Source organism: Cydia pomonella, chromosome 1 (genome assembly GCF_033807575.1).
Source record: "Cydia pomonella isolate Wapato2018A chromosome 1, ilCydPomo1, whole genome shotgun sequence".
Classification (NCBI taxonomy): domain Eukaryota; kingdom Metazoa; phylum Arthropoda; class Insecta; order Lepidoptera; family Tortricidae; genus Cydia; species Cydia pomonella.
This window is the reverse complement of record NC_084703.1, coordinates 44,144,973-44,167,087: the sequence shown is the minus strand read 5'-3', so window position 1 is coordinate 44,167,087 and position 22,115 is coordinate 44,144,973. Positions and strand designations below refer to the sequence as shown.

General features: G+C 38.9%; 1 protein-coding gene across 4 annotated transcripts in view; it reads left to right on the top strand.

Moving 5' to 3' along the window:
- LOC133524474 (rab GTPase-activating protein 1-like) overlaps positions 1 to 22,115 on the top strand; it is a 98,780-nt gene that overhangs the window by 51,719 nt on the left and 24,946 nt on the right. For 3 of the 4 annotated variants that reach the window (XM_061860522.1, XM_061860533.1, XM_061860514.1), the window contains 13 exons: positions 189 to 345; positions 2,247 to 2,337; positions 2,611 to 2,758; positions 3,370 to 3,558; positions 4,254 to 4,379; positions 5,105 to 5,215; positions 6,638 to 6,768; positions 7,770 to 7,897; positions 11,709 to 11,812; positions 14,029 to 14,139; positions 17,345 to 17,405; positions 18,459 to 18,589; positions 20,429 to 20,522. In XM_061860522.1, coding sequence (XP_061716506.1) covers positions 189 to 345; positions 2,247 to 2,337; positions 2,611 to 2,758; positions 3,370 to 3,558; positions 4,254 to 4,379; positions 5,105 to 5,215; positions 6,638 to 6,768; positions 7,770 to 7,897; positions 11,709 to 11,812; positions 14,029 to 14,139; positions 17,345 to 17,405; positions 18,459 to 18,589; positions 20,429 to 20,522 — 1,582 coding nt within the window. Of the gene's footprint in view, positions 1 to 188; positions 346 to 2,246; positions 2,338 to 2,610; positions 2,759 to 3,369; positions 3,559 to 4,253; positions 4,380 to 5,104; positions 5,216 to 6,637; positions 6,769 to 7,769; positions 7,898 to 11,708; positions 11,972 to 14,028; positions 14,141 to 17,344; positions 17,406 to 18,458; positions 18,590 to 20,428; positions 20,523 to 22,115 lie in introns of those variants that run through there. The other variant, XM_061860540.1, reaches the window with a different exon arrangement.

The following is a 22,115-nucleotide window of genomic DNA, read 5'->3' as shown; positions in this document are numbered from 1 at the left end:
TGCAAATTTAACATTTTCGTATGAAATACTTGACAAAAAATCTAAAAAAGCGTTATTACCATCTACTAGAACGCATTTCCTAATGTCAGTTTCCTCCATATATTATGACATTTTTTTTGCATTGGGCGTCCATTTGTTTGAATACGTCAATGGGTTTGTCAGACTAGCATTGATTGTTTGTCTTCTAGACGGTAGACGGCCAAGGCATGCTCCAGTACGAAGTGGCCAATGTGGAGACATCTGGCGAGTTCGACCGTTCGCGTCTCAATTTGCCCCTGCTGTCCAGTTTGCTACCCTCGCCGCTCTCTAACGCCCCCGCGCCGCCGTCGCCCCTTGATGACTCAGGTAACAACCATAATATTAAGTAGAGTAAAACCGGCCAGCCGGGCTAGCACATGATTGGTGCGACGAGATAGACTATCTGTCCCTCTTTAATTACCATGGTTAGAAAAAGACGGATAGTCGAGATATACTTTCCGTCTTTTATTCGTCTTGTAATGATTTTTTGTGCCGTTTTTTGCGTAGTAGTACGGAACCATTCGTGCGCGAGTCCGACTCGCAACTGTAGGCCTAGCACATGATTTACGCGACGGTATACTGTCGTGTGGCAATAAAATCACGTTTGTTGTATGGGAGCCCCACTTAAATATTTATTTTATTCTGTTTTTAGTATTTGTTGCTATAGCGGCAACAGAAATTCTCATCTGTGAAAATTTCAACTGTCTAGCGATCACGGTTCATGAGATACAGCCTTGTGACAGACAGACAGACGGACAATGGAGTCTTTGTAATAGGGTCCCGTTTTTACCCTATGGCCACGCAACCCTAAAAAGTAAATTTTGTTTTACATGTTACCCTCTTCTGTGTTTGGTATTATCTGAGTCTGAAATTTTCGTACATTATATCTCCCACCATGGGACTTTAAATGCAGGGCCAGATTCTACTCGCTAAATCGAGCTACTTTTTAACCGACTTCAAAAAAGGAGGAGGTTCTCAATTCGACCGATTTTTTTTTGTATGTATGTTACTTAATATCTCCGAGACTCGTGAACCGATTTTAATTTTTTTTTTATCGAACGGTTCTAACCCCGAGATAGTCCCGTTGGCACCAAGTCGGGGTCTGATGATGGGATTTATTTATTTATTTATTTAATCTTTATTGCACAAAAGAAAACAATCTTATAGTACAAAAGGCGGCCTTAATGCCACGAGGCATTCTCTACCAGTCAACCTTAAGGCTAAGCAGAGAGATCTTGGAGAAATCGAGGGAACTCTTCAAATGTTATAGGTACATGTATGGCGCTTTTGGTAATTTTTGAAGTCGGTTTTATTTTTTGTTATACTATGGGACCAACCCCGAAATAGCTAATTATTTTTTTGGTTTTTCAATCGACATCTGATCAGCCAAAATGTATAAAAAAGCCTAATTTTTTTTCGCGATTTCGTGGTAAGTCCCATAATAAAAATAACTCAGGGTAGCGAGTAGAATCCAGCCCTGCATTTAAACCCTGCATTTTAGAGATGAAAATATAACACAATAATACCTAAATATCAGAAGACTATTCAATCCATAGCTGATATGACGTTGGAATCATAAATTTTCTTAGGGCTAGATTAAAGTAGTGCCTCTTGCCACTTGTGTTGTAAAAATATAACGAGTTGTTAGTTTATAAACAAACGTAGTAATTAGCGTTAAGGTAGTTTTTTACGCACCGCTGTGCTCCTGTCCCGCGCCCGCGCCACCAGTGTTGAGTCACCAATCCTACGTTATACCTACTTCATAATTGTAATACCTACATAAAAATTGGCCATGCCGGGACGGTAGGACAGTGCAAAATTATGTACCTTTTTATAAGTATAACGAGCGAGCTCATCGCCAACAAACTGTCTCGCAGTTTGGCGAATATTTTGTTTTGTGGTACACATATTTTATATTTTATTGTTGTAATAAAAAATAATAATAATAAAAAAAAAAAAATACTTTGCTAATCGCAAAGTAAATACGCAAGTAAGTATAACGGGTTAGCACTGATTGACTAGCACGTTATTTTTTCGCGGATTAGCAAAGGATTTTGTTTTTATTAGTATGGATGTCCGCAAAGTAACGCCTGATTCTATTCATTACGGCTAAATGTTATTCTACCATGTACCAACCTTTTTTAATGCGAAACGTAAGACTATGTTATGTAATATCAGTTTGTAAAGAAATATTGAGGGATTTTAAATGTAGTTATTTCTGATCAAAGATGGCGACGAGCCGATGCTCAGCGGCACCGGCGACGTGTCCAAAGATTGCGGCGAGGAAGTGCTCGAGAACTGGGCCAATGTTCTCAGGAGGTATGTTCCCATGCTACTAAGATTTCTCATTCTGTTAATATCGAAGATTCATTGTTTGATGTATACTTACAAGTTAAAGATGTTTTTCGAGTTTGTCGAATGTCGATATAGTGCTTCCGATTGATGCAAATGACACTGTTCGGTTTCCTACGTTACGTCGCTATTTCAATTTTGGCGATTTTACATTCCGATTTAATCAAACTTACTTTCAATATTTTGGTTAGTATCTAGATGTCCATTCGGAATTTTTGCTAAGATATTCTATATTTACAGTTGGACTGGGCCTCGTCCAAAAACTTTAGACAACCTCGTCCGCACCAAAGGCGTCCCAGAGGCACTCCGCGGCGAGGTGTGGCTCCGGCTTGCCGAGGTCGAGCAATACGACAAGCTCATGGAGACCTACAGGACGCTGATCAGTCAGGTACCCTACCTTAATACTAGTACTAACACTTTAGACAACCTCGTCCGCACAAAGTCAACAGCAGAACAAACATAAAAACTTTTTACAAAAAAGTAAACCATCTTCAAAAAGGATAAAATAAAATCCTTTTTTAAGTATATGCGTTATTCATCTCATCATCATCATATCATCATCATCAGATCCTTTTCATCAAATTGATGGTTTTTGACAGAAAATGCTCGATTTGCTTAAGAAAACACCCAAATCACCATACACGTGCCTTTAAAAAATGAGGAGTTCCATCAATTCCTCATGGATCCCATCATCAGATCAGAACCAAATTAAAATAGGACCAACTTGGTGATAACTTCTTTTAAACAAAAAAAAAAGAATTTTTCAAATCAGACCATGGGTATCGGAGTAATCAGTGAACTTAAAAAAAAATAGCCGCAACCGAATACAGAACCTCCTCCTTCTATAAAATTGAAGTCGGTTAATAAGTAGGTACATAACTAAAAAATAGTACGATTTAATTGATAGAGAACAAGATGGCGTCAAAATCATTTTGGACACCTCGCTCGGTTAGATACTTAATGTAGATTGTGAGATAAAAAATACTATTTTTCCGTCAGGAATGCGAAGAGGAAGCGGTGATCCAACGTGACATAGCCCGCACCTTCCCCGCCCACGACTTCTTCCGCGAGGCCGGCGGCCTCGGGCAGGACTCGCTACTTCGCCTGGGCCGCGCTTACGCCATCTATGACTCTGAAGTTAGATACTGTCAAGGACTGAGCTTCCTTGCGGCCACGCTGTTGTTACACGTAAGTATATAGCAATAGAGTTCATTTTATAATAACTTGTCATGTGCTAGTCACATTGCTTCGCCTGAATGTCGAACTTCCTAGCTGCTACACTGTTGTTATACGTATGACTATAGATATAAGGTTTATTTTACATCCACATTACTATGCCGACGGCCTCGGTCCTTTACCAGCTATAGACAAAACTAATTTCTAACAAATTATAACTTTTTACTACACCAATTGGTTAAGGCCCTGGCAAAGGTTCAAAATCTAATGACAAAGTTGCATTTTGTCCACATGTAGGGCAAAGTAATCAGATGCAAATTTTGAGTTGTTTCCTTATGTTAGCTGGAAGAATTGACTTAAATAATTATTATGAATGATATTTTGTTATTAAGTTGATTTGAATTTGATTCGGTTTGATTTTTTGGTATTTCATTGTTAGTATTTTCCTCGCGTTGGTGTGGCGAAATAATTTGTGTTTCACTCGGAGGCGAAGTTTGAAGCCATCGCAAAGCTCAAGATTCTACTCTCGAACCACTCGCTAGGCGTGGTTCATTTTGGATTCTTCGTTTTTTTTTAATACTACGTTGGTGGCATACAAGCATGCGGCCCACCTGGTAGTAAGCAGTCGCTTGCTCGGATATCAATATCAGCACGAGCGGTTAAACAACTTTCCCCTTGTAAAACTAATAACTATTGTGTGCTTGCAGATGCCCGAAGAGCAAGCGTTTTGCCTCCTAGTCCGTCTTATGTATGGCTACGGGCTGCGCGAACTGTACAAGGACGGATTCGAAGAGCTGTACATGAGGCTGCATCAACTGGACCGGCTTATGGAGGTAGGCATCTCTTTTGGCTTTGGCGTAGTCAATATATAAAAACAGAATAACTTCTTCCTCGCGTTGTCCCGGCATTTTGCCACGGCTCACGGGAGCCTGGGAGTGGGTCCGGTCGAGTTTGCGTAGGCACTAATTTTTACGAAAGCGACTGCCATCTGACCCTCCAACCCAGATGGTAAACTAGGCCTTGTTGGGATTAGTCCGGTTTCCTCACGATGTTTTCCTTCACCGAAAAGCGTCTGGTAAATATTAAGTGATATGTCGTACATTAGTTCCGAAAAACTCATTGGTACGAGCCGGGGTAAAAACATAATAACAATAAAAATAAATCTAGGTATAAGCACAGCGTCAGCTTATTTTATTTTATATTATTTTCTTTATCTAATTATAGGTAAAACACAACTTATATAAGTGTCTTCTACCAGTGAACATGCAGTAATCCCTTAAATATCTCCTTCAAACGAGTTTAATAGGATTGTGAATTTTGTTACCAAAACGTTTATTATTTTCGTAGTCGACATCTAGCATTGAGTTTCGATTTTCGCCTTTTTTTCATTTTGTAAACAATCCGCCTTGATGCATCAATGTCATATCTGTGAAAAAAAGTTCTCAAAAACACTTTAAGGCACAGTATGTATAAGTTACTCTATGGTTTACGAAAGGTGCTAGTGCTGCACTCTGGCGGCAGAACATTTCAGTAATATTCCCATTGTATGTCCTTGCAGGTGCAATTGCCAGACCTCCGCGCCCATTTCCAGCAGCTCGGCGTAGAGCCGCACATGTTCGCCTCCCAGTGGTTTCTGACTGTGTTCACGGCTAGATTCCCGCTGCCTCTGGTAAGATGAAAGATTCACTGCATATGAGATATATTCATAAGATAAACAAAACATTTGGATATTTCCTATTGCCAGAGAAAAATGAAATTCGGCAAAGTCATATTGGCGTAAATGGGTACAACCATTCACATGACGACCGGTTTGGCCTAGTGGGCAGTGACCCTGCCTACGAAGCTGAGGGTCCCGAGTCCAAATCCTGGTAAGGGCATTTATTCGTGTGATGAGCATGGATGTTTGTTCCTAAGTCATGGGTGTTTTCTATGTATTTAAGTATTTATAAATATTTATATATTATATATATCGTTGTCTAAGTACCCTCAACACAAGCCTTATTGAGCTTACCGTGGGACTTAGTCAATTTGTGTAATAATGTCGTATAATATTTATTATTTATTTATTAATTTATTATGGCTCATGTTAAAAGATAAATCTGAAAACTGCAAATTTTTACATCATAAAAACGAAATAGAAACCGTGCGCGTTGGAGGGTCGGCCATCTTGTGGCCTGAATCGGAAACATAAAGATTTACATTGACACTTCACGCCAAAGCAAGTGCTGCTACCTACCGTTCTCGTACGTTTTCTTGTGCATAGTAGGTTCTGTCATCTTGTGGGCTACATTAGAAGCATAACTTTCACATTTACACCTCGCGCCAAAAATTTGACGTCTTTTGTGCTGCCCCCTAGAGTTTATACACGCTCATTTTAGAGAGCGTGGGTAAGCAGTACGGAACAACATAGGAACCCCTTGTATATAGGCGAAAAGTAATAAAATCAAGTATTACTTTACTATTTATTCCAACGCGCAAAGCTTTCACTCTAGCGTCTGCTTATATGCGTGAAGTGTGGTTAAGTATTCTTTTTACTACCTCCAACTTTTTAAGTCCCTATTTTTGAGACGTACTAATGTATGAATACGACAGTTTTAGCGGAAAATATTTCATTATTAATTTATCATAGTTAGATATTATCATCATATCAGCCCTTTATCGCCCACTGCCGAGCATAGGCCTCTCTTCCAGTACGCCACTTGTCCCGGTCCTGAGCTAATCTCATCCAGAAGCGACCCGCAATCTTCCGAATGTCCACCCAACGAGCCAACGGACGCCAGGGGCTTCTTTCATCCGACAGCGGCCACCATTCCGTTAACATTTTAGTCCACCTGCCATCACTCCGCCTAGCAACATGTCCCGCCCAACTCCACTTTAGTTTGGTAATGAAGCAACCCACGTGCACCTTGGTGCGACGACGGATCTCGACATTCCTTACTCGATCTTGAACCTTGATACCGAGCATGGCGCGCTACATGGCTCTCTGTGCTACACGGATTTTATGCAAAGTCAAAGTCAGTACACATCGGTTGAAGAGGCGAGTTTCTATATTATAACTACAGTTATTTTTACTAAGCACTTACCGTTACAGGTGTACCACATCTTGGACGTGTTCCTACTGCAAGGCATAAACACACTGTTCCAAGTGGCCCTCGCATTGCTGACTCGGTCTCGCCGAGACTTGTTACAACATGACTTTGAAGGCGTCCTCAAGTACTTCAGGTAATATACTGACTAAAGAGAATTTTAAATAGACGTGGATTGTCAGAGAGAACTTTGTAGCCACAGTAAATTTAATGCTGTCTTTCGACACATGATTAAAACTTGTGAACGCCATTTGACTTAAATCCTAATCCTTTACTGATATGTGTTAAATTTGTTAAATAGCAAACGCCAAAGGTATGGCGGCATCGTTTCGAGTGATGGTGCCAATTTTTGATATTTAACAAAAAAAAATTGATATTTTACGAGTGCATTCACGGAAAAATAGTTTCATTGTTATTCGAAGTGGGCGTATGATTATAGGCAACCTAACACTGGTGACTTAATTGACTGAATTCTTCATCAGTACTGTCAAATCTTATAAATATGTCTCCCGTGTGTATTGATGGAGGTTTTATTGGTGTGCTAAATGCCTTGAATACCCTAAATACCAGTTCCTAAAATGAGAACCAGTTAAAGCATATTTTCTTACAGCATTCTTGTCTTGTCAGTGACATTGCAGATGAACAATATATGGATGCCAGTTGCATCTTCGGATTGATCCCGTACCAAGGGCTGGCATGAACCCCTCGGTACATCCGTCGCTCACATGTCTTCTCCTTCAAGATAGACTTCAGAGGCATCAGAACGCATTAAATCACTAAATCTCCTTGCCATGACATATTCAAAGTTTAAACTTTGACCGCTACCACTGTCACCACGAGGAGATGCTCTAGTTGTAAGGAGAATTACAGTGTCCTGTAATATTTCACAGATAAATAATAGGCGATATTTTTACAAATGAAGTGGGTTCCTACCACCCTAATATAACACAGATGAATTTTTGCTAACAAGATATGCCCACCAAATACGCTCATAAGAACGATATATTCTATCGATATATGCTATGCACTATCTAATGAAACATAAGTTACTTCGGGACTCGTCATGGCCCAGGACCCATACTATCCGGGACACGGTTCTTTTACAAACAAAACCTAATTAAAGTCTCTTTTTCACAGAGTAACGTTACCGAAAAAGTGCCGTTCTGAAGAAGCTACATCGCACGTCATAAAGCTGGCCTGCAGCATCAAGGTGCCGCAGCGGCGGCTGCAAAAGTACCAGCAGGAATATGAGAAGTTTGTCAAAGGTGCGAAAAACAAAACGTTTTCTGTCCTCCGGGCAGAAAAATAGTATGCGCACCACGGGAGGAAACGTAGGACATTCCATCCCGCGTGTTTGCCACCCATGCCTTCGGTACGGATAACAATTTAACACGCGGCACGCAATTTCCTACTTTTCCTACCTTGGGACACAAATAACTATTTACCCATTGACAATATATGTAAGGACGGGCCTCACAGGCACTAAGAATGGTGCTAGTTCAGCGGTGTCACTCACAAACTCGAGCCAATCGTGCAGTCTAACGCAACTAGTTGCGACCAATCGCGCATGATGCGAACTCATCAGCCAATCGCGTTGCGGCATTAAACTCAATAGCCCCATTCTTATTGTCCGTAAGGCTCGTCTTTAGATATATAAAATAAATAAATATTATAGGACATTATTACACAAATTGACAAAGTCCCACAGTAAGCTCCAATAAGGCTTGTTTTGTAGGTACCTAGACAACGATATTTATTTATTTATTTATTTATTTATTTATTTATTGTTCGGAGAACCAACAGCTATAAATTGTACAATAGTTATATATATAGATAACAAAGAGCCAATTATAGGTTCCCACCGGTAGCAACAGGTTAACAGATAATTGGTGGTTAGCACTAGATTTTTTTTTTTTTTTTACAACCTGTTACCACTAATATTTTTAAATATTAATACTTATTATATTATATACTGAACAAAGAAACCAAAACTTATTAGTAATCTTAATACGTTAATCGGTACAATAATATGCCAACACATACGACTCGCTCACTCAAGTAATTTGTCTGTTAGAATCCGTCTTATAGTTGTGATGTTGCTATTAAAAACGTCTATATCCCGCTCCTTCGTTAGTTCATTTAGACTTTTACCAGCTCGTAGTAGAAAGCTATTCTTTCTGTAATTACGTGATGAAAAAGGAATTGAGAGGGGAGGGAAGTATCTTTTAGACCTAGATGGAGTATTGAAGGAGAGCTTAGCGAGCAATTCAGGACAATCAATGTTACCATTTAAAATATTAAGTATATAAGTAATATCTGCAATCTGTCGACGTTTATGTAGTGGGATAAGGTGATGTTTTTTACAAATATTCTCATAATTGGATGAATTATAAGGAGTTTTCATTTTAAAGCAGAGGTATTTTACAAACTTTTTCTGTATACGTTCTATTCTGTTAATGTAAATATTATAACTGGGGCTCCAAATTTGAGACGCATATTCAAGTTTACTTCTGACATATGTACAATAAAGAACTTTTATAGTTTTAATTTGGGTAAAATGTAAAGAACTACGCATTATGAATCCCAAAGTCTTGGTAGCACCAGTTACTATATTATCTATATGAGTATCAAATAAAAGCTTTGAATCATGGGTGACTCCCAGGTCCTTCATACATGACACAGATTTAAGCACATGATCATTTAGCTTGTATGAAGTTGGAATTGAACTTTGTTGTCTAGTGAAGGTCAAAATAAAGCATTTAGATACATTTAGATCTAATTTATTGGTCTGGCAATATGCAACAAGACGTGTAAGGTCATCTTGTAGAAGAGCAGAGTCATCCAATGAATTAATTTTGGTAAAAATTTTCATGTCGTCAGCGAAACATAGCAATTTGGAAGTGTGGAAACAATCACTGATGTCATTGACAAATATATTGAAAAGCAAAGGCCCCAGCAACGATCCTTGAGGAACGCCGCTGGGAACAGTTACCCAGCTAGACACATAGTTGTTAATGACAACAGCTTGCGACCTATTGTCAATATAAGACGTGAACCAGCGCAACAGATCACCGTGAATACCCATATTACTTAACTTGAGGATTAGCAATTTATGGTCAATTTTATCGAACGCTTTACTATAGTCTGTGTAAACTACATCTACTTGACTACCTTCAGACATGACTTTAGTTACATAATCATTAAGGAGTATCAAATTTGAAACGGTAGACTTACATCGCAGGAAACCATGTTGGAAAGGACTAAAATAATTCTTAATTGCCGCATATACTTGAGTATAAACTAGTTTTTCAAGTACTTTAGCAAGTATACAGAGTTTTGAGATTGGCCTATAATTAGTTACTTCCGTTTTTGGGCCTTTCTTATGAACGGGTGTAATGTAGGCCGATTTCCATATGGAAGGGACGTTACATTCAGCAAATGAGCGCTTGAATAGTAGAGATATTGGAATCACAATTGTATTCCGCGCAATTAATCAGAAAGAGGGCCGGCATATCATCAGGTCCAGCTGATTTGGACGGATCCAATTTTAACAGTAACTTTATAAGAGCATCTGAGTTAACTTCTATATTACTTATATGTGAGATAGAACCACCTACAGAGTCAACCGGCACCGCTTGATCAATACTAGGCGCAGAAAATGTTGTATAGAAATAGTTAGAGAAAGCCTCACATATATCAGCGGCCGTATTGACCAATCTTTCGTCATACTTTAAACAACTCGGTACACCATGTGAGCTAGAACGCGACTTAATGTAGGACCAAAACTGCTTCGGGTCTCTAACGATATTATTTTCGAGGCGTCGAACATATGTTGCAAAACATGACTGTTCAAGTTTTTTGACCCTGTCCCTTTGAAAACTAAAAGAGATTAAATCTGATATATTACCATATGTACGGAATTTTCTTAGATATTTAGATTTCTCTTTGATAGCTTTTTTTAGCGCGGGCGAATACCACTTAGGAAAACTATCAGTATGACATATTTTACTTGGGATATATTTAAATCGCAGTTTTTTAAATGTGGAATAAAAAAAGCTAACCGACTCCTCTAATGAGCGTCGCGAGAATTCATCCTCCCAATTAATCAAGGTCAACTCGTTGTTAATGGAACTATAGTCACCTTTATTGTAAAAATATTTTATGCGAGGAGCGGGTTTTAAACTACTTATTTTTGCAAATTGAATCGAAACTAATATAGCTTTATGATATGGATCAATCGGTACTAAAGGGTCCGAACACTCACTAACATGTACTACATCATTGGACAAGACATATATAATATATTATAATTATAAATACTTAAATACATATAAATACCCATGACTCAGAAACAAATATCCGTGTTTATCACACAAATATAAATGCTCTTACCAGGGTTTGAACCCGGGACCATCAGCTTCATAGGCAGGGTCACTACCCACTAGGCCAGACCGGTCGTCATGTGAATGGTTGTACCCATTGACGCCAATATGACTTGACTGCTGTGGATGTGTTTTAGTATGTTTCACATCTTCCAGATTCTGCCACGTTATGAGTTCGTTTGTTAATTGTAAGTTTCATGCGAATAGCGATATATTTTTTTTAGAAATAAGTTTATGTAAAAAAAAAATTTTTGTTACAAGATTTTATCGCTGGCTATACTTTTTCCACAGGCAAATACTCATCGAAACAATTCTACATTAGTTTACACAACACAATTAGTTCGCGTTGTTTTATCACAGAGCTCCTATGGCCACCTCCTGTCTCCATCATCAGATCAGCTACATGTCATAATATTGCATTGTCATCCGGTTTACATATGTATTCAAAATTTTAGCTCAGTCGGAAATCAGGAAGTGGGTCAAATGTAACCATCTAGTTTTAACCCACAGTAACATACCCAAATTAACATACTAAGAGGGCAAGATAAATAAAATCTTATTAAACTTACACACTCGCAGATGAACCTTATGAATATTTACAGCTAACATATTGTTAGTTTTATTGAAATTTAAGGACTCACAGTATGTCTTATTTATTTAATTCTTTACTAAAGTACGTTTTCTATTTGTACAGAAGCGGCAGAAAAGGAGAAATTCAACGACGAGCTGGAGCGGCTGAAGATCACCAACAACCAGCTGCAGAAGGAGAAGGAGGCGTTGGAAACGCAGCTGGCTGAGGTATGGAAAGTGTACAGGTTGTGTCCAGATACTGGACAGATCTTGTCCAATATGTACAGAACGGGAGAGACGAAGTTCCACGACAAACTGGAGCGACTGAAAATCACCAACAACCAGCTGCAGAAAGAGAAGTAGGCGCTGGAAACGCAGCTGGCTGAGGTATGGAAACTACAGGTTGTGTCCAGATACCGAAGTATCTTGTCCAATATGTACAGAGCGGGAGAGACGAAGTTCCACGACAAACTGGAGCGACTGAAAATCACCAACAACCAGCTGCAGAAAGAGAAGGAGTCGTTGGAAACGCAGCTGGCCTAGGTATGGAAATTACAGGTTGTGTCCAGATACCAAAGTATCACGTTCAATATGTACTGAGACGGCAGAGACGTAGTTCCACGAGGAACTGGAGCGGCTGATGACCACCAACAACGCAGTTGGCTGAGGTAAGAATATACGACACTATAAATCAAACGTATTGCCGACAGACTGTTCATGTGTTCAGACTAGTCAGAGCGAAATAAAACGCTCGAATGACAGCTAACGGCTATGATTCCAATATCATTCATATATCGGTTTGATGTCAGGTGCGCGTTCGGATTAGCTTGTGTATCGAGACCATAGTGTACATTCGTACTAATTATGGAGAAAAATTTGTTGTGCACAAAAAAGTCTTCATTATATTCAAATTTTGCGCGCATTGTTTAAGCAAGTTGCTACGTTACCAATCATTTATTGAAATATATGCAGTATTTAGCGAACAACACCAGGAAGGGAGGCGGCATTCGTACTATTTCCCCTCTGCCGACGCATAGGTACAACTGTACCTATGGCGGTGCATGTTGTGATTCGTCTGTACACAAAAAGAGATCGAGGTGTGGAAGATTTGTCTTTGACGTGTGTCATTCTCTATGTATTTGTGTCGTCATTACACACTGGCACACTGGCGTCGTGGTTGGATATTGTATGTTATACATATGTTATGTAGGGGTGCGAAGTGCGACTGTGTGCACGTTTCCCCCCTTTAAAAATAGCAGAAGATATATGTAGAGTAACATATCGCTTGGGCTCCTCCCTTCAGATATTGCTCGAAGAATACTACTATACTAGTTTGCGTCGGGGACAGCGACATCTTTGGGGTGATTTGAACAAAACACTAAACATATTTCATATCGGCTCGAACATGTAGTGAATCCCTAATACTCTATATCAATATATAAAACAATGCTTTTTTCTGAAGTTTTTACATGGATGTAGTTTTTGTTATTCACATGGTTACGGGTACTATCATTGCATGTCGCGTTATTTTTATATTGATAGACGAACGGACAGCCTAAGCTGTTAAAGGCAAGAGCTTCTGTGAAGCATATTCTTCTAAGGTTGAAAAAGTCTAATAAGGAAGATTTCTTTTTTAAATCAAGTCTATGAAGGCTGCAAGTTTGTAACGACGGGCAGAGGTTAGAAATAAAAAAGCGGCCAAGTGCGAGTCGGACTCGCCCATGAAGGGTTCCGTACCATTTATAAAAAAAATACGTATTAAAAAAAAACTACTTACTAGATCTCGTTCAAACCAATTTTCGGTGGAAGTTTGCATGGTAATGTACATCTTTTTTTTAGTTTTATCATTCTGTTATTTTAGAAGTTACAGGGGGGGAAACATTTTACCACTTTGGAAGTGTCTCTCGCGCAAACTATACAGTTTAGAAAAAAATGATATTAGAAACCCCAATATCATTTTTGAAGACTTATCCATAGATACCCCACACCTATGGGTTTGAAGAAAAAAAAAATATGACATAAAAAAACTACTTACTTGATTTCTTTCAAACCCAACGTTTGATGAAAAAAAATTTTTTGAGTTTCAGTTCTAAGTATGAAGAACCCCCAAAATGTATTGTTATTTTTTCTATTTTTGTTTCAAAATCTTAATGCGGTTCACAGAATACATCTACTTACCAAGTTTCAACAGTATAGTTCTTATAGTTTCGGAAAAAAGTGGCTGTGATATAAACGGACAGACAGACGTCCGTTTTTTACCATTTGGCTACGGAACCCCAAAAAACTATTAAACTTTGAAATCGGTATTATGGCTAGCGCATTTTTTTAGGTGTGCCTCATACTTTACTCCGATCTCGCCGTTGCCTCGGCTGCCTACTCCCGTATCCGGCCAGGATGGCTCACTGATTGCTGCAGTAATAGAAGATAATGTGCTATTATTTCAGAGTCGCGCCTCGTTCGAGGCCGCTCGGAAGGAGTCGACCCACCACGCGGCCGTCGCGCGCGACTACCGCGACATATGCGCGCGGCTCGACAAGCAGCTGCACCAGATGCAGGTATATATACAAGCTGTCTTTGTCTAGCATCGCGCTTCCGAGGGAGATGATAACACACGGCTACGCGGTTTATGTGAGAGGGGAGGAAAAACGTTGATCGTGCTTGAATTTTAGTTGTATAAAATTATTATAGATCTTTCAACTTTTTTTATACTACATCGGTGGCAAACAAGCATTCGGCCTGCCTAAGCGGTCACCGTAACCAAGAGGTGTTACATGCACGTTGCCGACCCTAAACCCCTCCCCCCTCGTTAAGCTCTGGCAACCTTACTCACCGGCAGGAACACAACACTATGAGTGGGGTATAGTGTTATTTGGCTGCGGTTTTCTGTAACGTGGAGATACTTCCCCAGTTGGGCTCTGCTCTAGATCTGGAATGACATCCGCTGTGCTGTGCCCTACCACACAAAGCGAGATGACATTCACAATGCCTCTTTTGGACGTAGTTTAAGGACATGCTCGCGTAAAAAACTGTCAATAAACGAATGTGTCTCTTGAATGAAGTCGTTTTTTATTACAATTACAGTGACTCGTTCGCGGTTGCTTGATTGATTTTTATATTTATTTATGTTATATTTTCGAATGTTGTTAAATGTAGGTAGATAGTATGTAGAACATATTTTTAAATGTAGGTAGATAGTATGTAGGTTGGTTAGGATATTTACCAGTCTTTTGTCAAATGTTATTTTAAATTTCATTTTGAATGTTATGCATGATTTAGGCTAAGTTTATTTTATTGTATAAAATTTTGCATGGTACTTGTATCTTATAAAAGTAAATAAAGAAACAGAAACAATTGATGTGCTGAACGACCCAAATCGATTCAGTGACTCTGTGACCAGTAGACCTCATCCACCAACCATTTCCAAAAACTGAACCGACCAAGAGTCTATGAAATCACCGTACCTGCTCACAAAATTGCACGAGGATCTGTTGAGAAATGCGAACCGTACAGGAAAACATCCGGATTTACGAGCATTTTGGCTTAAAATTTAATTTTAACAGCGGAGTGTTTTCTAAAATAAATATTGAAAACCTGATTCTTTCAAATCTGGACTTTATTGGGCTCATTCTTCTCAAAATCGTTGGCATTCTCTATCTTACCATTTAAAAATGTCCCAAAATGTTCTTTACGTCACGATTTGTGTGGATTTTTTTTGCGTGGCGAGGTGAAAAATACACTTTTGATACAAATTTAGGTAATTTTTTTTAATATCAGGATTGAATATGCTTCTGAGTTGAAAGAATCCAAAAACACCAGGATCTGTGAGAATAAGGTTTCAAATTTTTTTTATATGACTGCGTGCTTCCTATACTGACTGATATTATTAACTTCTCGCTCTCTAACGGTGAATTTCCGTCACTTTGGCGCAAAGCGTTTGTCATACCTCTGCCGAAAACAAATAATCCCTCGTTGGTTAGTCAGTTCCGACCTATTTCTATACTCCCTTTTCTATCGAAGATCGCTGAAGCGGTGGCTCATAAACAGCTGTCAAGTTTTATTCTCTCAAACAAACTTCTAAGCCCCTTTCAGTCTGGTTTTCGACCGGGACATAGCACCTGTACCGCGCTGCTCAAAGTGACCGAGGACATCAGGCAGGGTATGGAAAACCAAATGGTCACAGTACTTATCCTCGTTGACTTCTCAAACGCCTTCAATACTGTCGACCATGAAATTCTCCTTGCCCTACTTGAGCACCTCAACGTGTCGCCTTGTGCCTTGAATTGGTTCTCGGCGTATCTTTGTGGACGTCAGCAAGCTGTACGTGTCGACCGCACTTTGTCCGAATGGTGTGACTTAGCCACTGGTGTACCACAAGGAGGTATTCTTTCACCCCTATTGTTTTCTATCTTTGTCAATTTTATAACTCCGGACCTTCGCTGCTCGTACCATCTCTACGCCGACGACCTGCAACTCTATGACCGATGTAACATTGCTGACCTTACTGCCACCATTGATAAGTTAAATCTGGACCTCATACACATCCAACATTGGTCTCAGAAGTTCGGTCTATTCGTTAACCCCTCCAAGTGTCAGGCCATTGTCATAGGCGGCGCCCGACAGCTCCTTAAACTCGAATTTATACCTCCTGTATACTTTAGTGGCACGCATATTCCCTACAGCCAAAGTGTAAAAGACTTGGGTGTCTATATCGATAGTACCCTGAGCTGGAGGACACAGATAGCTGAAATAAGCCGCAAAGTTACTGGTTCTCTTCATGCTCTCAACAGACTTAAACACTTTTTACCTATTAAAACCAAAATATTATTAGTACAAACTTTAATCCTACCAATAATCGACTATGGCGATGTGTGTTATCCGGACTTAAATGAGGAGCTCTTGGACAAATTAGATCGTTTAATGAATAATTGTATCCGTTTTGTTTTCTGTCTCCGCAAATACGATCATGTCTCCTCATTCCGCTCAAAACTTGGCTGGTTTCCCATTCGTATTCGGCGCAACATTCGCATGCTCTGCACCCTCTTTTCTGTTCTTAACGACCCTCAGTCCCCCGAATATCTAAAATCTTTCTTCCACTACTATGGTGTCTCTCGTGTCCGTCAGCTTCGCTCTTCTGGCAATCTATCTCTGTCTATACCATCTTACCGAACTGGTTACATGTCCGATTCTTTCTCTATTCAGGCAGCTCGCCTTTGGAATAGTCTCCCTGTCAAAATTAGACAGTGTCCGAACAGGTTTGCTTTTAAAAAATCCTTAAGTGAGCACTTTGCTGGCAGTACTGGAAAATCTTAATGTTTCTGCTTTGTAAGTTCAGCTGATTTCATATATATATATATATATATATGTATGTATATGTAAGTATATGTATTTGTATCAATATTATTAATATATATGTATGTTTATGTATGTGTATTTTTTATGAATGTATTGTGTTCGTACTCGTATCAATTGTATAACCTATACCTATGTTTTTGCACCGCCTACAACTTATCTGCTTTGCCTAAAGGTTGACTGGTAGAGAATGCCTTACGGCATTAAGTTCGCCTATTGTACAGTGTGTTTTCTCATGTGCAATAAAGATTAAATAAAATAAAATAAAAATAAAATATATAAAGAACGCAGCGATCTTATTGTCACTCTGTCAATAGTGTCCATAATGCGCAAATAATTACGTAACTGACATGTTTTGATGACATCTATATCTTTTTCGTACTAAAAAAGGGAACATTTTTCAACTTTTAGGATTACGCCAAGGCCTGTACTACTTGCAGCGTTAAAATAGCGCAGAAGGACAACAAGGAGGGTACGTCACCAATTTTATTTACATGATAATAAGTTGTTACCAAAAATATCATTTTTGTTACAAGCTTTTATCGCTAACTGTACTTTTTTACCACAGGCGACTAATACTCATCGAGACAATTCTAAAAACCCCAATCACAATTAGGTTGTGTTGTTTCCCCAAAAGAGTTCCTATGTCCACCTCCTGTCTCCACCATCAGATCAGCTCGATGGTACCATAATATTGCATTGTCACCCGATTTACATATGTATACAAATTTTCAGCTTAAACGGAAACCGGGAAGTGGATCAAATTTAACTTGCAAGATTTGATTACAGACCGACAGACAACGGTACAGATGAAACTAAATAAAAGCTTGTAAAAGATTTATGCTGGGAATACTACAAACGAGCCAAGCCAATGAATTTAGCGAGAAAAATATGTTATATTCAAGCTTCGCTTAAAAGTACTTAAACTTTTGCATGGCGGTAATTTACGGGAACATATTTGACGTCGCACTTGCGGAGGCAATTAGTCACTTAACTTAAATAATACATATATATATAGTACCTGGGCGACCGAGCTTTGCTCGGTTATAACTATTTATTGTAATATGGTGGTATATAGGTGATAATCTTAACTACATTTTTTCCCTAAATTAAACTTGTCTAAAACAACAAAAATTAAAAAATTATATATAAAATTGAACATATAAAAAAAAACAAAAGTTAATCACCGGGCGAGATTCGAACCCGTAACACTCGTTTAGCAGTCCGCGTCTCAACCCGCTGGACCAGACGAACAGTGGCCGGCAACACGAAATTAGCGACCGTATTCTGCGTCGAAAGAAAAACGCATGAAAACTCGAAAACACGCGTTTTCCCAAACATAAGACTAGTCTAGATCGATTGTTTACCCCCAAAAACCCCCATATACCAAATTTCAGCAAAATCGTTAGAGCCGTTTCCGAGATCCCGGAAATATATATATATACAAGAATTGCTCGTTTAAAGGTATAAGATATATTTAACCACCTTTATTGGACATTTTACTAAACGTACCTATTTTAAGCAGAATCCGAACAAGGAAGCGACACGGAAAGCAGTAGCGACACCGAAGCCAAATTGAAGCAGCGCCTGCGAGACTTAGAGCTCGAGCTGGCGCAAGTCAAGCTGGCGTTAGTCGAGGCGCAGTGTAGCAACCAGGTTAGTAAAAAAAAAAAAATACAAATTTGGTGCACCTTAAGCTTGAAAAAAAAAACATTAATTTAATCCATGGGTGCGCTAACAGGAGTACTGAAATCTACCAACGGTTGAACGCCAGACATACATTTATACCAAAAAATTAAATTTATAGGCCTAGGCGAGTTTTCGTTATAGCTTTCCCGGTTGTAAACGAATGGAGCCAGAGGGATTTTATTCAGGAATCGGCTTGGACAATCTCTATTGCGATAAATACCACTACAAAGGGAACTAGACTTTATGATTGTGATTTGTAAGTTGAAAGCGGCAGAAGCTCAGCTGAGACAGCGCGTGCAAGACTTGTTAGAGTTGGCGCAAGTCACGCTGGCTTTAGTCGAGGCGCAGTGTAGCAACCAGTTGAACAAGACCCAGAGAAACTTGGTCAAAAACTATTCTTCATCGCTTTACCGTAATAAGAAAAGTGGGCTATAGTTCCATATACTTCAAAAAATACCATTATAAAGGAAAATAGACCTTATGATTGTGATAAGTAAGTACAAAGCAGCGACTGGTCAGCGTGGGACTTCAAAATGTGAACTTAATTCACTAAAGTTTTCAAACAGACAAACACATACCCCCTTATTCATAAACGTCTACTAAAGTTACGATGCCGCTAATAATCGTTTGTCCCTTTCTGACGTATTGGTATGATGGAAAGGGACAAACGATTATTAGCAGCATCGTAACTTTAGTAGACGTTTATGTATAAGGGGGATAATCTTTGGCGGGGCCATTGGACTACACAAGAGGAACGATGCAGCAGCACTGAGCACCATCGTGGCAGGGAGGTGCTAATACAACCGTCGTCAGGGGCGCCAAGCTTCAAAATGAACAGCTTATTTATCAATCATTCTTCACAGACTTATTATATAAATAAATAAATATTATAGGACATTATTACACAAATTGACTAAGTCCCACAGTAAGCTCAATAAGGCTTGTATTGAGGGTACTTAGACAACGATATATATAATATATAAATATTTATAAATACTTAAATACATAGAAAACACCCATGACTCAGGAACAAATATTCATGCTCATCACACGAATAAATGCCCTTACCAGGATTTGAACCCGGGACCATCCGCTTCATAGGCAGGGTCACTACCAACTAGGCCAGACCGGTCGTCAAATAATAATAAAAAATAATATATGTACCTACTAATATTATAAATGCCAAAGTAACTCTGTCTGTTTGTCGGGTACCTTTTGACACTTCAGCTGCCGAAACCGAGATATTCTAAGCTGCGAAGATATGTATTGTTTGTATTTCTTTATAGTGTTTCGTCCTAGCCCCAAACTAAGTAAAGCTTGTACTATGCAATAATAGACTTACATATATGGATTAATACATACCTATATATCTGTGTCCATTTTCTATTTTCTTACCGGGATTCGAACCCGGGACCATCGGGTTCATAGGCAGGGTCACTGCCCGCTTGCAAAGAGAATTTGAAATAGAGGTGGATTGTAAAGAAAACTTTGTAGCCACACTAAATTTACTGCCATATTTCGGCATATGATTAAAACTTTTAGAACGTCATTTGACTTTGCTTCAAAACGATGTAGCCTTACCTTTCGCCCCAGTTTTTCATATTGAACAAATTTAACACATATCAGTGAAAGAATAAGGATCAAAGTCAAATGGCGTTCTAAAAGTTTTAATCATGTGTCGAAAGATGGCAGTAAATTTACTGTGGTCAGAAAGTTTTCTTTGACAATCCACCTCTATTTCAAATTATGTTTGCCACTAGGTCAAACCAATCGTCCTACTATAACATATATGTTGATCAATTCCAGGAGCTAAGCCACCAGCTGAACACGGCCCTCAACGAGGTGCAATCCGCCATGAACCAGAAACAAACCGTCGCTCCCTGGCTCGTGCGCACGCTCGGTAAGAACACCTATACATACCGCACTAAAAAAAAACCTGGACAAAAATACAATTATTTGGAGTGCGCGCTCATAGCTGTCGCGCTGTTCGGCTGGGACATGCCGGCTATCTTCGCTTATATCACGTTTATTGTATATGAACTTTGTTTTTAGAAAAATAAATAAAGAGTTAGATACTCGTAGCTGTACAGTCAGCATCAAAAGTAGCGGATGAAACAACGCGCCAAAAGTACCTGACATTCCGGATAACTTTTCGAAAAATAGATAAATTTCTAAAATTGCGCTCAAAAGTATATCTTTTACAGTCTTATTTGTTCTATATTAAAGATATCACTTTTGTTAAGCTGTTACAGAATTGTAGATACTTATGAAACGTTATTTGATCCGCTACTTTTGATGCTGACTGTACACACCCTCGGTAAGAACACCAATACATACCACAGTAAGAACAAACCTGGGCAAAAATACAACTATTTTATTTGGAGTGCGCGCTCATAGTTGTCGCGCTGTTCAGTTTGGACATGCCGGCTATCTTCGCTTATGTCACGTTTATTGTATATGAACTTTGTGTTTAGAACTAAAAATAAAGAGTCAGATACTTGTAGCTCGTACGCATCCTCGGTAAGAACACCTATACATACAGCACTAAAAAAAAACCTGGGCAAAAATACAATTATTTGGAGTGCGCGCTCATAGCCGTCGCGCTGTTCGGTTGGGTCTTGCCGGCTATCTTCCTTTATTTCACGTTTATTGTATATTAGTTATGTTTTGAAAATAATTGCGAAAAAAGTACACGTACTTCAAGTTGGCACTCGCAGCACGCGGAGTGAGTTGTGATTTTAGAACAATTAGATTAAAGCTAACCGTCTGAATGTTATGCACTTTTTAAACCATTTCAAACTGAATTCAGACTAAACATTAGTGTTGTCCAATTAGTAAGTTGAACACTAGCCCCCTTATTCATAAACGTTACGATGCCGCTAATAATCGGTTGTCCCTTTCCGACGTATTGGTATGATGGAAAGGGACAAACGATTATTAGCGGCATCGTAACTTTAGTACACGTTTATGAATAAGGGGTCGATATTTACCTTAACGACAAGGTGTAATATATACTTAAATGTGAGTATGGTATCAAAAGATGGGGTATACATTTAATTAGTGATTTTCAAACAGGGTATTATTGTAATAGTAATAGAGTTTGTTAAGTAAGTACTTTAGGTAAAAAGCGATGGTGAAGGTAGAGATAAGAGACGATGAAGAGGTGAGGAGGTCTACAAGTTAGTATAATGATCCTATGTAATATATACACTATATAGACCGTTATATGTAGTATATGGGGTAGACCGCCCATTATTGATCGAAAATAGCATGTAGTTTTCTTTTTATATAAAGAACCGTAATGTCTGGCTACTTTACTGCCAGTCTCCACTGGGTAATTATGCTACAACAATTTATATATACACGCAAATTATAACAACCAATTTAAGTGTTACAGCATGATAGTAGAGTACTTGCATATTTGAAATCTACTTGAAATACAGAACAAATCTTTATTTACATAATAGATATACAGAGGTATTTACAGTAACTA